General features: G+C 43.5%; 1 protein-coding gene across 3 annotated transcripts in view; it reads left to right on the top strand.

Annotated features, from left to right (window-relative positions):
• Positions 1–11,965, top strand: part of LOC139567514 (nucleosome-remodeling factor subunit BPTF-like) — a 53,427-nt gene continuing 41,462 nt past the window's right edge. For all 3 annotated transcript variants that reach the window (XM_071388839.1, XM_071388838.1, XM_071388837.1), the window contains exons 1-3: positions 1–961; positions 3,329–4,151; positions 9,094–9,314. In XM_071388839.1, the coding sequence (XP_071244940.1) occupies positions 445–961; positions 3,329–4,151; positions 9,094–9,314 (1,561 nt within the window). In that variant the 5' untranslated portion in view covers positions 1–444. The remainder of the gene's footprint in view (positions 962–3,328; positions 4,152–9,093; positions 9,315–11,965) is intronic.

Genomic DNA, 11,965 nt, shown 5'->3' with positions numbered 1-11,965 from the left:
CATTCTGGCTAGAATGACGACGTCAGCTGCAAATTGACGACGCTGTTACATTGTAATAAATCTATATTTTCTTGATTTGTATGAATTGACATGACAAGTGAACGTAAATAAACAATCGTGGGGGCATCACGTTTGCATGGATAACACATTTTATGAACTAACTGCGTCTACTGTGGAATAGTAGTCACGTGACCTCCATACAGGGCCTGCTGTCTGTTTTCAGTGGAGGGAGATATCCGAAGAAAAATGGCGACTGCAGGCGACTTAAAGCGGGACGCCGGCCATTCTATTTGAACATTATACTAAAAATTGAGCCCGGGGCTTGGTGGGGCTAATTGAGACTATCGCAACGTTGGTTAGGGTTTCCGAGGTTGCCCGTTTTCTCGGGTTTGTGTGGACTAGTCGCGCGCTAAAATTGAAATTAAAAATAATACATCTGCTACAATGCGAGGGAGAAGAGGAAGGCCGCCCAAACAGACAGCGGAGATGCAGGAGGTTTCCCCTGGGCCAGTTCGCGGTTCAAGAGGGAGAGGGAGAGGTAGCCGTGGTAGGGGAAGGGGCCGAGGACGTGGCCGCGGACGGGGTTCGGTGGTGGATACCGGTGATACAGAAATTCATCGGAGAGAAAACTACCATTCGTCCAGGGGCCGGAGGAAAGTTGGAGCAACGACGACATCGCGGGGCAGAGGAAGAGGCAGGGGTTCGAGAGGTGGTCGCGGCAGCAGGGGGAGACGGCCACTGTGCAAGGTGGTCTACGATGACAACAGCGACGAGGAAGAGGATAATATTAGTTTGAGGTCGGAGGAAGACGAACTTTTACACGAGAATCCATCAGACTACGAAGAGGAGGCCGTGGACAATGAGTCCGATTTTCTGGAAGAATTACCAGATGAGGATGATGCTAGCTACTGTACCGATAGCAGCTTTCGGAGCCATGATAGCACGCACGGCAGCACTCCAGGTACGTTTGCGTGCAAATGCAATTTAGAAGAATTTTTCAAATGCACGCCAAAGTGTTAGTTTTTATTTAGCACATTTGGGAAGTAAGCTGCATTGTTCAAAATGGAGATTGCACTCATAAACAGGCCTTTGTTTAGAAGCTCTAGTGATCGTTTGCTCGTTCGCGCACAGTGAACAATACTGTCACCTCGCATGTTTTCTGTTGTAAAAAAAATCTGCAACTATTGGCAAAAATGAACACGAATTTGACGATGGGGATTATTGTAATGTAGAATTGTTCATTTGCATAATTGCACCATTTTGCATGCAACATATTAGGCGTTAGTTCCAGATAAACATTTAGCTACTTTCCATTCATTCATTTAGCAATTATCGTCAACAAGCATGCCATGCTGCACTATCTGGCTACAAAATATCAGGATAAGATTTATACCTTTTGTTTTAGAACTGCGCGTGCGTTTTTGATACTTTGTCGCCTTGCATGGCATGAATATACAGTTCCTGTAGTAGATGTAAACAATTAAGGGTCAGTTTCATCAACTAGTTGTAATTTATCCCCCCTCCCTTAGTTAAAAAAAAAAAAATATTCAGAAAATCAAGTGTTGCGATATATTTCGTGAGATTGTGGTCAAATCAGTTTGACAGGACATCATCGCGCGGCCCTTTGTTTTGAAAAGAGGCGCTCTAATTTCACCTGTTGCAGCTTGAACTCATTATAATATCACGTACTAAATTGTACGGTAACCATAGCAAAGCCAATCTATCAATGTAAACGAAGAGCAAAGGTAACCTTCTTTGAAAAATAATTGTTGAACTGTAAAGTCAATAGTTTTGATCTTGTATAATGTCAAAACATTAGTGAAAGTGACATTGATGTCATTCATTTACTTTGGTCTTCATGTAGTCCATTTTTAAGCCATGTATGCAATATAAGGAACCATTTTGTATTTTTCAGGATTATGTATAAGATTAGTATAAATTATTGTACATTTTCTGATATCATATGGTGGTCACTAAAATCTTAAATTATCATAATTCCACATGTTCCTGTAGACCTGGAATGGATCTGCTGATTCATAATGCAAGGCAGAATAATATTTCCATAAAATTATAGATTTATTGATATGGTATGCATCCTAAAATGTCTGTGAATGTGTTTCATAACTTGCCCCACATCTCATAAGCACAGATGTGTACAGCCTAGACAACATGGTATTTCTTGAATCATAATTCTATCTCTCCATTGCACCCCAGTGACTGATTACGCAAATAACCTCCTACCCCAAATAGGCCCGATTAACATGTGAATATGGCTGAATTGTTCAATGAGTGGTTTATGTGCCTTTCATATGACCTATAATCACACACACTCATTTTATCACACTGAGTCACAAATACATGCTTACACATACACAGAGACTCTGTGCATAGGGCGGGAGGAATGAAGGCAGAGGTGTTTGTACACAGCCCTCACTGGGGGCACACGCTCAGGGGAGAGGTGCTTGTTGGTCATTTTTAATGTCACCTCATCTATGCCTACACCCTGTCTAATGTTTGAAATCTAATTTAAAACTATAGTATGTTAGTTGTTATACCTACCTACTCTAGCTGATATCAGAGGGTGTGGATCCCTGGCTTTATGTTTCAGATTCTGAACTTGATCAGGGCCCATATTCATAAAAAGTGCTGATCTAGGATCAGTTAAGCCTTTTCGATCATAATGAATAAGATTACATGGACAGGGGGAGCTGACCCTAGATCAGCACCCATACTCTGGCCCAGGGTAGAGTGAGTGAAGGAAGGCCAAATTCTCCACTGCACAGTGAATACTCAAGTACCAGGTGCTAGGTCAGCTTATTTACACTTTTAAGACCTGATTTTTTTTAAATGTACTGAGTAAATCAAAAGTTCTCTTTCCAAAGGGAGAAATTCTGTTTGTAGAAGAGATTCAGACTTAATATAAACCGTGGGATTTATGGAAGGGTAAAAAATACGAGTTGGTTATAACCAATACGCTGTGCTTAAAAGTTGATACAGCGAAAGTAATGCACACATTCACAGAGCTGTTATCAATAAACAGTAACAAAATAGTTACACACTCAAATGTGTTGAATAAGAAGCCCTGCCTGTTTGATAGAAACATCGACAGCTGTTATGGTTGATGGAAATTGTGCTGCCTGCTTTGGCTCATTCGGTATGTATCTAGTTTTGTCTTTGTTTCTTCACCTGTTTTTGTTGTGTTTCTCAGAGTCCAGCACTCAGTGTTGAAGGGCCTTTTTTTCCTGACCCCGTTTTATGTCTCTTGATTGATTTTAATTATTTACATAATTTATAGCCCTCTCTCTCTCTTCATCCCTCTCTGTCTCAGGCCGGAGGGGCAGACACCCGCACAGGCCCCGCTCGCCCATCTTCGAGGCCAAGGAGGTGCCCTCCCTGGAGCTGCCCAAGTCCTCAGAGGACCTGCTGGTGCCGGCCAATCAGCTCCTCAACATCTCGGCCGTCTATGAGGTGCTGCGCAACTTCGGCTCGGTCCTGCGCCTCTCGCCGTTCCGCTTCGAGGACTTTTGTGCGGCGCTGGCGGGCCAGGAGCAGTGCACCTTGCTGGCTGAGACCCACACCGCCCTGCTCAAGGCCATCCTGCGCGAGGAGGACACGTCCAACACCACGTTCGGTCCTGCCGACCTCAAGGACAGCGTCAACTCCACACTCTACTTCATCGACGGCATGACCTGGCCCGAGATGGTGCGCGCCTACTGCGAGAGTGACCCAGAGTACCGCCAGGTGCTCCCTTTACTGGAGGGCGAGGAGTACCCCTACGAGCCCCTCGAGAGCAAAATTAAGGTCCTTCAATTCCTTGTGGACCAGTTCTTGGCCACCAACTTGGCTAGAGAAGAGTTAATGTCGGAGGGGGTGGTGGCGTACGACGACCACTGCAGGGTGTGCCACCGGCTGGGGGACCTTCTCTGCTGTGAGACGTGCTCGGCCGTCTACCACCTGGAGTGCGTGAAGCCGCCGCTGGTGGAGGTACCCGAGGACGAGTGGCAGTGTGAGGTCTGCGTGGCACACAAGGTGCCCGGCGTGGTGGACTGTGTGACGGAGGCGCAGAAGAGCCGGCCATACATCCGCCAGCTGCCAATCGGCTATGACCGCCACCGCCGCAAGTACTGGTTCCTGGACCGCCGCATCGTGGTGTAAGTAGACAACAACAAACAAACGTTCACTCACTCGAAAATTATACTCAACAAAAATATTAACGCAACATGCAATAATTTCAAAGATTTTACTGAGTCACAGTTTATATAAGGAAATCAGTCATTTTAAATAAGGTCAATAGGCCCTAATCTATTGATTTCACATGACTGGGCAGGGGCGCAGCCGTGGGTGGGCCTGGCAGTGCATAGGCCCACCCACTGGGGAGCCGGGCCCAGCCAATCAAAATGTGTTTTTCCCCACAAAAGGTCTTTATTACAGACAGAAATACTCCTCAGCTGTCTGGGTGACTGGTCTCAGACGATCCCGCAGGTGAAGAAGCCAGATGTAGAGTTTCTGCGGTTGGGTTGTGAGGCCTTTTGGACATACTGCCAAATTCTCAAAAATGATGTTGGAGGTGGCTTATGGTAGAGAAATTAACATAAAATTGTCTGTCAATAGCTCTGGGGGACAGTCCTGCAGTTATCATGACAATTGCACGCTCCTTCAAAACTGTAGACATCTGTTGCATTGTGTTGTGTGACACAACTTCATATTTTAGAGGCCTTTTATTGTCCCCAGCCCAAGGTGCACCTGTGTAATTACCATCCTGTTTAATCAGCTTCTTGATATGCCACACCTGTCAGGTGGATGGATTATTTTGGCAAAGGAGAAATGCTCACTAATAGGGATGTAAACAAATTTGTGTTCAACATTTGATAGAAATAAGCTTTTTGTGCTTATGTAACATTTCTGGGATCTTTTATTTCAGCTCATGAAACATGAAACTAACACTTTACATATGGGAGATTTAGTTCCCGGTTTCAGCTGTACCGGGCAAATGGCAGACAGTGTGAATGTTTCAGCATGATAATGCACGGCCTCATGTTGCAAGGATCTGTACACAATTCCTGGAAGCTGAAAATGTCCCAGCCTGCATACTCATCAGACATGTTTGGGATACTCTGGATCGACATGTACGTCATTGTGTTCCAGTTCCCACCAATATCCATCAACTTCGCACAGCCATTGAAGAGGAGTGGTGATCACACCAGTTACTGACTGGCTTTCTGATCCACGCCTCTACCTTTTTTGAAGGTATCTGTGACCAACAGATGCATATCTGTATTCCCAGTCATGTGAAATCTATAGATTAGGGCCTTTCAACTGCCCCGAGAGAAATCCCTTTGACAGTTATATCTGCCCTACAATCAATAGGGCCTTTCAATTGACTGATTTCCTTATGTAACACAGTAAAATCTTTGAAATTGTTGCATGTTGCGTTTATATCTTTGTTCAGTGTAATAAATAGTTATTTCAACTTCCTATTCTACCTGGCAGATAATTGTGTCTGTTCTAGACAATACATTTATATCTGAGTATTCTGTAATGTTATATCCCCCTGGACATCCCTTCTCAAGCAATTGATTAGTTGGATCAGGTGTGATAGGACAAAAATTGCTAGAGGCCTTGGAGGAACGGATTGGGAAACACGGGGTTAGGGTGGAGGGATGGGATGATGGGCTAGGGCTGTTGTCTGACCTGGGGCTGTTGTGCAGGATTGGGCCTGGTCTATCATGTCCCTGCCTAAAACACCTCAGTCTTTGAAGGGATGCTGCTGTGTTAACTGTTTGCTGTCCTGACACTAGGAGGAACATGAAAACCGTTGTCATCACAATGTGAAATGAAGACCACGATACTAAACTGAGTATAGTGTCCAAACTCCTTTTTAAAAGGAAAGGATGAGTGTTGAAGGCAACTGCTAATGGCTATCCTGGTCTTTCTATAGAAAGGTCCTTTGGAGGAAGAATGTGGGGCATGTATTTGACACTTTTGTCTAAACCAGTGTTTCTTAGGTAACCTAGCGGTTAGAGGGTTGAGCCACTAACTGAAGGGTCCCTGGTTTGAATACCTGAGCCGACAAGGTGAAAAATCTGTCTGTGCCCTTTGAGCAAGGCACTTAACCCTAATTTGGTCCAGGCGTGACGTACTACTATGGTTGACCCTTTACCTGGTCCTGGGGACATTTTTGTTTTTGGCCTTGCACTACACAGCTGATTCAAAGGATCAACTTATCAAGCTTTGATGATTTCAATCAGATGTGTAGTGCTAAGACAAAAACAAAAATGTGCACCCCTTTGGGCCCCCAAGAACAGGGAACACTGATCTAAACATTATTTACAAATTATACATGTTGTTGTTTACCTTCTGGGTATCTCAGCCTCTCGTACCTCCAACAGTGCTCTTAGGTCAGCTACAGGAGAAAAAAAATGTTGGGAGAGAAGACGTGCAACATGTACATATATAATGGCAATATGAAGACTAATACATTTGGCAGTGCTGACAAAGATTGGGCCAGGATCGATTCGCCTTGCTACCCTATAGGCATGCAACGGTGATTTGAATTTGATGCACACTGCTCATGGGAGCCAGTGGAGAGTGTGAAGGAGATTTATACAGTCTGGTAAGGGGCCATAATGGAGTTGTTAACTGTGACAGAGGTATTGGAGCAGGCAGGCTCTTCCAGGGAGGAAGAGCAGCTTCTCTTGTCAATGTTGAGCTTTGAGGTGGTGGGCTAGCATCCAATAACTCTGTGTGATTGGGAAAGTCAGGTCTCAAACCACTCCCTACACCTCCCCTTGTCCCTAACCATTTGTTTTTGCAGATCTGTAAGGTGTGAGATCCATCATTGCACTGCTTATAGCCTACCTACCCAGACCATACAGGTCTGCAAACATCGAGGGGTTAGGGCCATAGGGGACGGAGCAATTTAGGACTGGCTTTTTTACAAAGCATTTAGATCTAACTTTCTTGCCTGGTCTTTGAGATGTCTTGGGTTTTTAATTCAGTGGACAATGATATAATGCACATTGCTCTGATATAACTATAAAGTACATGTTAGGACTAGTCCACAAAATATGTTGACATGTAGTAAATTAACTGCTAGTTGGTAGATACAAAGATGATCTTTAGCTGACTCAAAGGTGTCTTCATTTTAGCAAATAAATCTCCCGCTGACAAATGTAGCTGGCTAGCTAGCTAGGATCATTCTATTATCTTAGCTAACATTGCATTAATTAAATAAACTTTTGTTATCCAACTTGCTAGGTGAAAGAGTTGTTTATACGTTGGCTAAAAACTAGCTTTTACATTAGTTCATTTAGCTATACAAGCAAGCTAAAACTGCACAGCTCTGAGAATAAGCCATGTCGACCACCTGACAGCTTATTATGCTAGCTAGCTGATTCAAGGGTGAGTGAGGGTGAGCCGAGAGACATCCGCACGAGTGCAGCCATCTACACAGGAGTGTTCACAACTAGCTAACAGGCTCGCGGCTAATGCAGCAATCGCTATGCTAACATATAAACAGCTAACTCTTGCCATTCCACCCTGTTGCTAAAGCTACCCGACACTAGCTAGCTAGCCAGCCCCGACAGAAGCGCCAAACAATCAGTAATATATTATAAGTGATCATTACTTATTTATTCACGTTTACAGTGTCAATTTCAATCAGGCACTGACGTTATACACGCAAGAAACACTGTTAACCCAGAATCAGAATTGAAGCAAAAGTGCAAGCAATTGACCCGTGATCATGTTCAAACTGTGAGCTTTTTTTACATGACAGATGGCACTCTTCAATCTTCGCTTTTATCCAGAGCGGCTTACATCACTTTTTTAGCTTCTCTGGTAAGGTATAGAAAGGCCAATGCCTCGCTTGTTTGAAGGATAATGACAATGTAAACACACAAATATTATTAAGCGATAGCATATACGCCAGCTATTAAGCACTAGTCACAGATGGTGTGGTAGCAGACTCCTTTAACCTGAGAGGAGAGTGTCACACACTCATGTACACGAGCACAGACACACACACCTGAACAGAGGGATTCGGGGGTAGCCTTCACTGTCTCATTGCCGCTCCCACTCAAGAAGGTGGCCTTCACTGGGAGCAGTGTAAACGATCTTCACCATCCCCTTAGAGAGAGAGAGTGTGTGTGTGTGTCTCGAGTGGGTGGTTGCATCCTGAGAGGATGCTGACTAGATTGTTGGAATACTGCCTAAGGCTAGTGAGACCCAGGCCTAGACCCTGCTGTGCACAAAGCTGTCCATTTTGTTGATATTTGATGTGGGCCTATGTGTTATGCATGCCTAGAGCGCTCAAAGGTCTTACAACTTTAATTTCCCAATAATCATGTTTTCCTTGATTGCAGCTAAGTCAATGTTAAAACTTAAAGTGCAATTCCACCGCTTCTCAACCTCATTTTCATTGTCTCCAGCACAGTACCAGTGTCTACATACAGTGTATGTGAAAACTGCGCATTTTCTGCGTTCTACCCGATGACGTAATCAAAAGTTAAAACATTTTAAAAACTGTGATTTTTCAAACACATTGAGATTCACGGTGACGTGGAGCAATAAAATACCCTCCCTCTGGCTTGAAACTCGTTTCAGGTTTTGAAAATCACAGTTTTTCTTACTTTTAATCCTACCTTGTGATGTCACAGAGAAGCATTTAGGACCTTCTTATCTTTGCAACCACAGATCATAGAAACACACCGTTTTCACATATCTAGACACCCGTATGGTGCTGGAGATAATGAATATGAGTTTGTAAAGTGGCTGTATGGCCCTTTTAAGGAAAACTGGCACCATAGAAGACACATGTATTAAATAGTTGTCAGTACTATGTCCTTACAATGGACAATTTACAATGGCAGGTGTCTGCTTAAATGTTCTTCATTCTACTGCTCGTCATTTGATGATGGCATCAATTAATCAAAGACATTGATCTCTTTCTCCATCCTCTCTCTCTTATTCTATCCCTCTCTGTCTCCCATATTCTCTACTTCCCTGTCCCCTCCATCTACCTCTTATCTCGCTCCCCTCCTTTTTTTCTCTCCACCCCCTCCACCGGTGTCTCGCTCACTTCCTCCACCCCAGTGAGGAGGACGGCGAGCAGGAGGACAAGACCATCTGGTACTACAGCACCAAGGTGCAGCTGGCTGAGCTGATCGACTGCCTGGACAAGGGCTACTGGGAGGCCCACCTGTATGCCACGCTGGAGGAGATCAGGGACGAGGTGCACACTCACATGGACATCACCGAGGAGCTCACCAACAAGGCCCGCGGCGTAAACAAGTGCTTCCTCACCGCTGCCAACGGTAAGAGATGTGGACACGTTCAGATAGGGCATGTTTGTTCTACATAACCTACATCTATCTGACATGTTGAATAAGGTAGAATAAAACTCTCTATTAATGGCAGTTCTGCAACGTTTACCTACTGAACGAGGCCTAGGGTACACACACACAGGTTTTGGGATTTTTTTTCTTGTTTATTCTAGGACTAGTATTGTCATTTACAGTCATTTCAGAATAAGGTTTTACCAGTTGTTTGCGTAGTTATTTACTATTAAACTACCGGTATTACACACTGACAACATGCCTATTGAATACAGCTCTCTGTACGTTGTTAGATAACTAACCTTACATTCCCCATAGTACACATCCTATTGTTTCCTTCCTTTTGATGTCTATCATTGTGTTACTATCATTGGATGGGTGAAAGCTTTACATTGAATCTATTGAGACCCCAGTGAATTTTGAGCACAGTTTGGTAGGGTAAAGCTGTTATGTATTTGTTTTTACATTATAAAGTAAGGTTAGGCTTTTTCTTCAAATAAGACAGTTTGTTGTGTCCTAAATGGCACCCTATTCCCTATGTATTGCACTATAAAGAGAATAGGATGCCATTTGGGATGCACCCTTAGTCAAGAGCGGGTACTTCCAGTAATTAGCGTTTGACTCTGACAAATAAAATCAACGAATGGTTGTTTGGCTGTTGCCCGTCTGAGGGAAAGGAGCACAATTACAGCAATGCCTGCCTCAATGGAATATATTATCAGTCTCTCTGAATTGGGCCACTCTGTCATTTCCATCAGTCATTGGTTTTGCCTCTTGACAATGCTCAGTGGTTTGAAGAGAACTACTAGTCTATTACTCTATTCCCCTTTCAGTTCTCCCCCTATGGTGAATGAATGGTGTTAAGTGATGAGCAAACACTTACTCTGGCTGTGTCCCAAAATGGCAAATGTAGTGCACTACTTTTGACCGGGTGCCTTTTGGGACGCAGATACGCTCTGTCTTTTGTTGATATTCATCATTGGCATCATTTTCTCTGTTCGGTTGGTTCCAACGAGGCTGCAGATTGCCTCCTGCCCACGGCTGCACCTCTTAATGTCTCTGTGTTGGTAATGTGAGGGCGCTGATCAATGTCTCTGTGTTGGTAATGTGAGGGCGCTGATCGGCACGGCAGCATACACACACACACACACACACACACACACTTACTCAGTTCAGATCCATGGTATTGGGTGTGTGTGTATGGGTTTTACAGTTATGACTCATGCAAGTTGGGCACATTAGCATTGTGTGTGTGTGTGCATGTTTGTTAGGAGGGATGTGCACATGCACCTCATGTAAGGCTCTAGATATAGTAGTCCATATTAGAGGTCGACCGATTATGATTTTTCAACGCCGATACCTATTATTGGAGGACCAAAAAAGCCGATACCGATTAATCTTTTTTCTTTTTTTCTTTTTTTTTTTGTAGTAATAATGACAATTACAACAATACTGAATGAACACTTATTTTAACTTAATATAATAGATCAATAAAATCAATTTAGCCTCAAATAAATTTGGTTTAAATAATGCAAAAACAAAGTGTTGGAGAAGAAAGTAAAAGTGCAATATGTGCCATGTAAGAAAGCTAACGTTTAAGTTCCTTGCTCAGAACATGAGAACATATGAAAGCTGGTGGTTTCTTTTAACATGAATCTTCAATATTCCCAGGTAAGAAGTTTTAGGTTGTAGTTATTATAGGAATTATAGGACTATTTCTCTCTATACCATTTGTATTTCATTAACCTTTGACTATTGGATGTTCTTATAGGCACTTTAGTATTGCCAGTGTAACAGTATAGCTTCCATCCCTCTCCACGCTCCTCCCTGGGCTCGAACCAGGAACACAACGACAACAGCCACCCTCGAAGCAGCGTTACCCATGCAGAGCAAGGGGAACAACCACTCCAAGTCTCAGAGCTAGTGACGTTTGAAACGCTATTAGCGCGCACCCCGCTAACTAGCTAGCCATTTCACATCGGTTACACGAGCCTAATCTCGGGAGTTGATAGGCTTGAAGTCATAAACAGCGCAATGCTTGACGCACAACGAAGAGCTGCTGGCAAAACGCACGAAAGTGCTGTTTGAATGAATGCTTACGAGCATGCTGCTGCCTACCACCGCTCAGACTGCTCTATCAAATCATAGACTTAGTTATAACATAATAACACACAGAAATACGAGCCTTAGGTCATTAATATGGTAGAATCCGGAAACTATCATCTCGAAAACAAGACGTTTCTTCTTTCAGTGAAATACAGAACCGTTCCGTATTTTATCTAAGGGGTGACATCCATTAGTCTAAATATTCCTGTTACATTGCACAACCTTCAATGTTATGTCATAATTACGTACAATTCTGGCAAATTAGGCTGCCCAAACTGTTGCATATACACTGACTCTGCGTGCAATGAACGCAAGAGAAGTGACACAATTTCACCTGGTTAATATTGCCTGCTAACCTGGATTTCTTTTAGCTAAATATGCAGGTTTAAAAAGATATACTTCTGTGTATTGATTTTAAGAAAGGCATTGATGTTCATGGTTAGGTACACATTGGAGCAACGATACGCACCGCATCGATTATATGCAACTCAGGACACGCTAGATAAACTAGTAATATCATCAAC

Source organism: Salvelinus alpinus, chromosome 2, assembly GCF_045679555.1.
Source record: "Salvelinus alpinus chromosome 2, SLU_Salpinus.1, whole genome shotgun sequence".
Taxonomy (NCBI): domain Eukaryota; kingdom Metazoa; phylum Chordata; class Actinopteri; order Salmoniformes; family Salmonidae; genus Salvelinus; species Salvelinus alpinus.
This window is presented reverse-complemented; position numbering and strand designations above follow the sequence as displayed.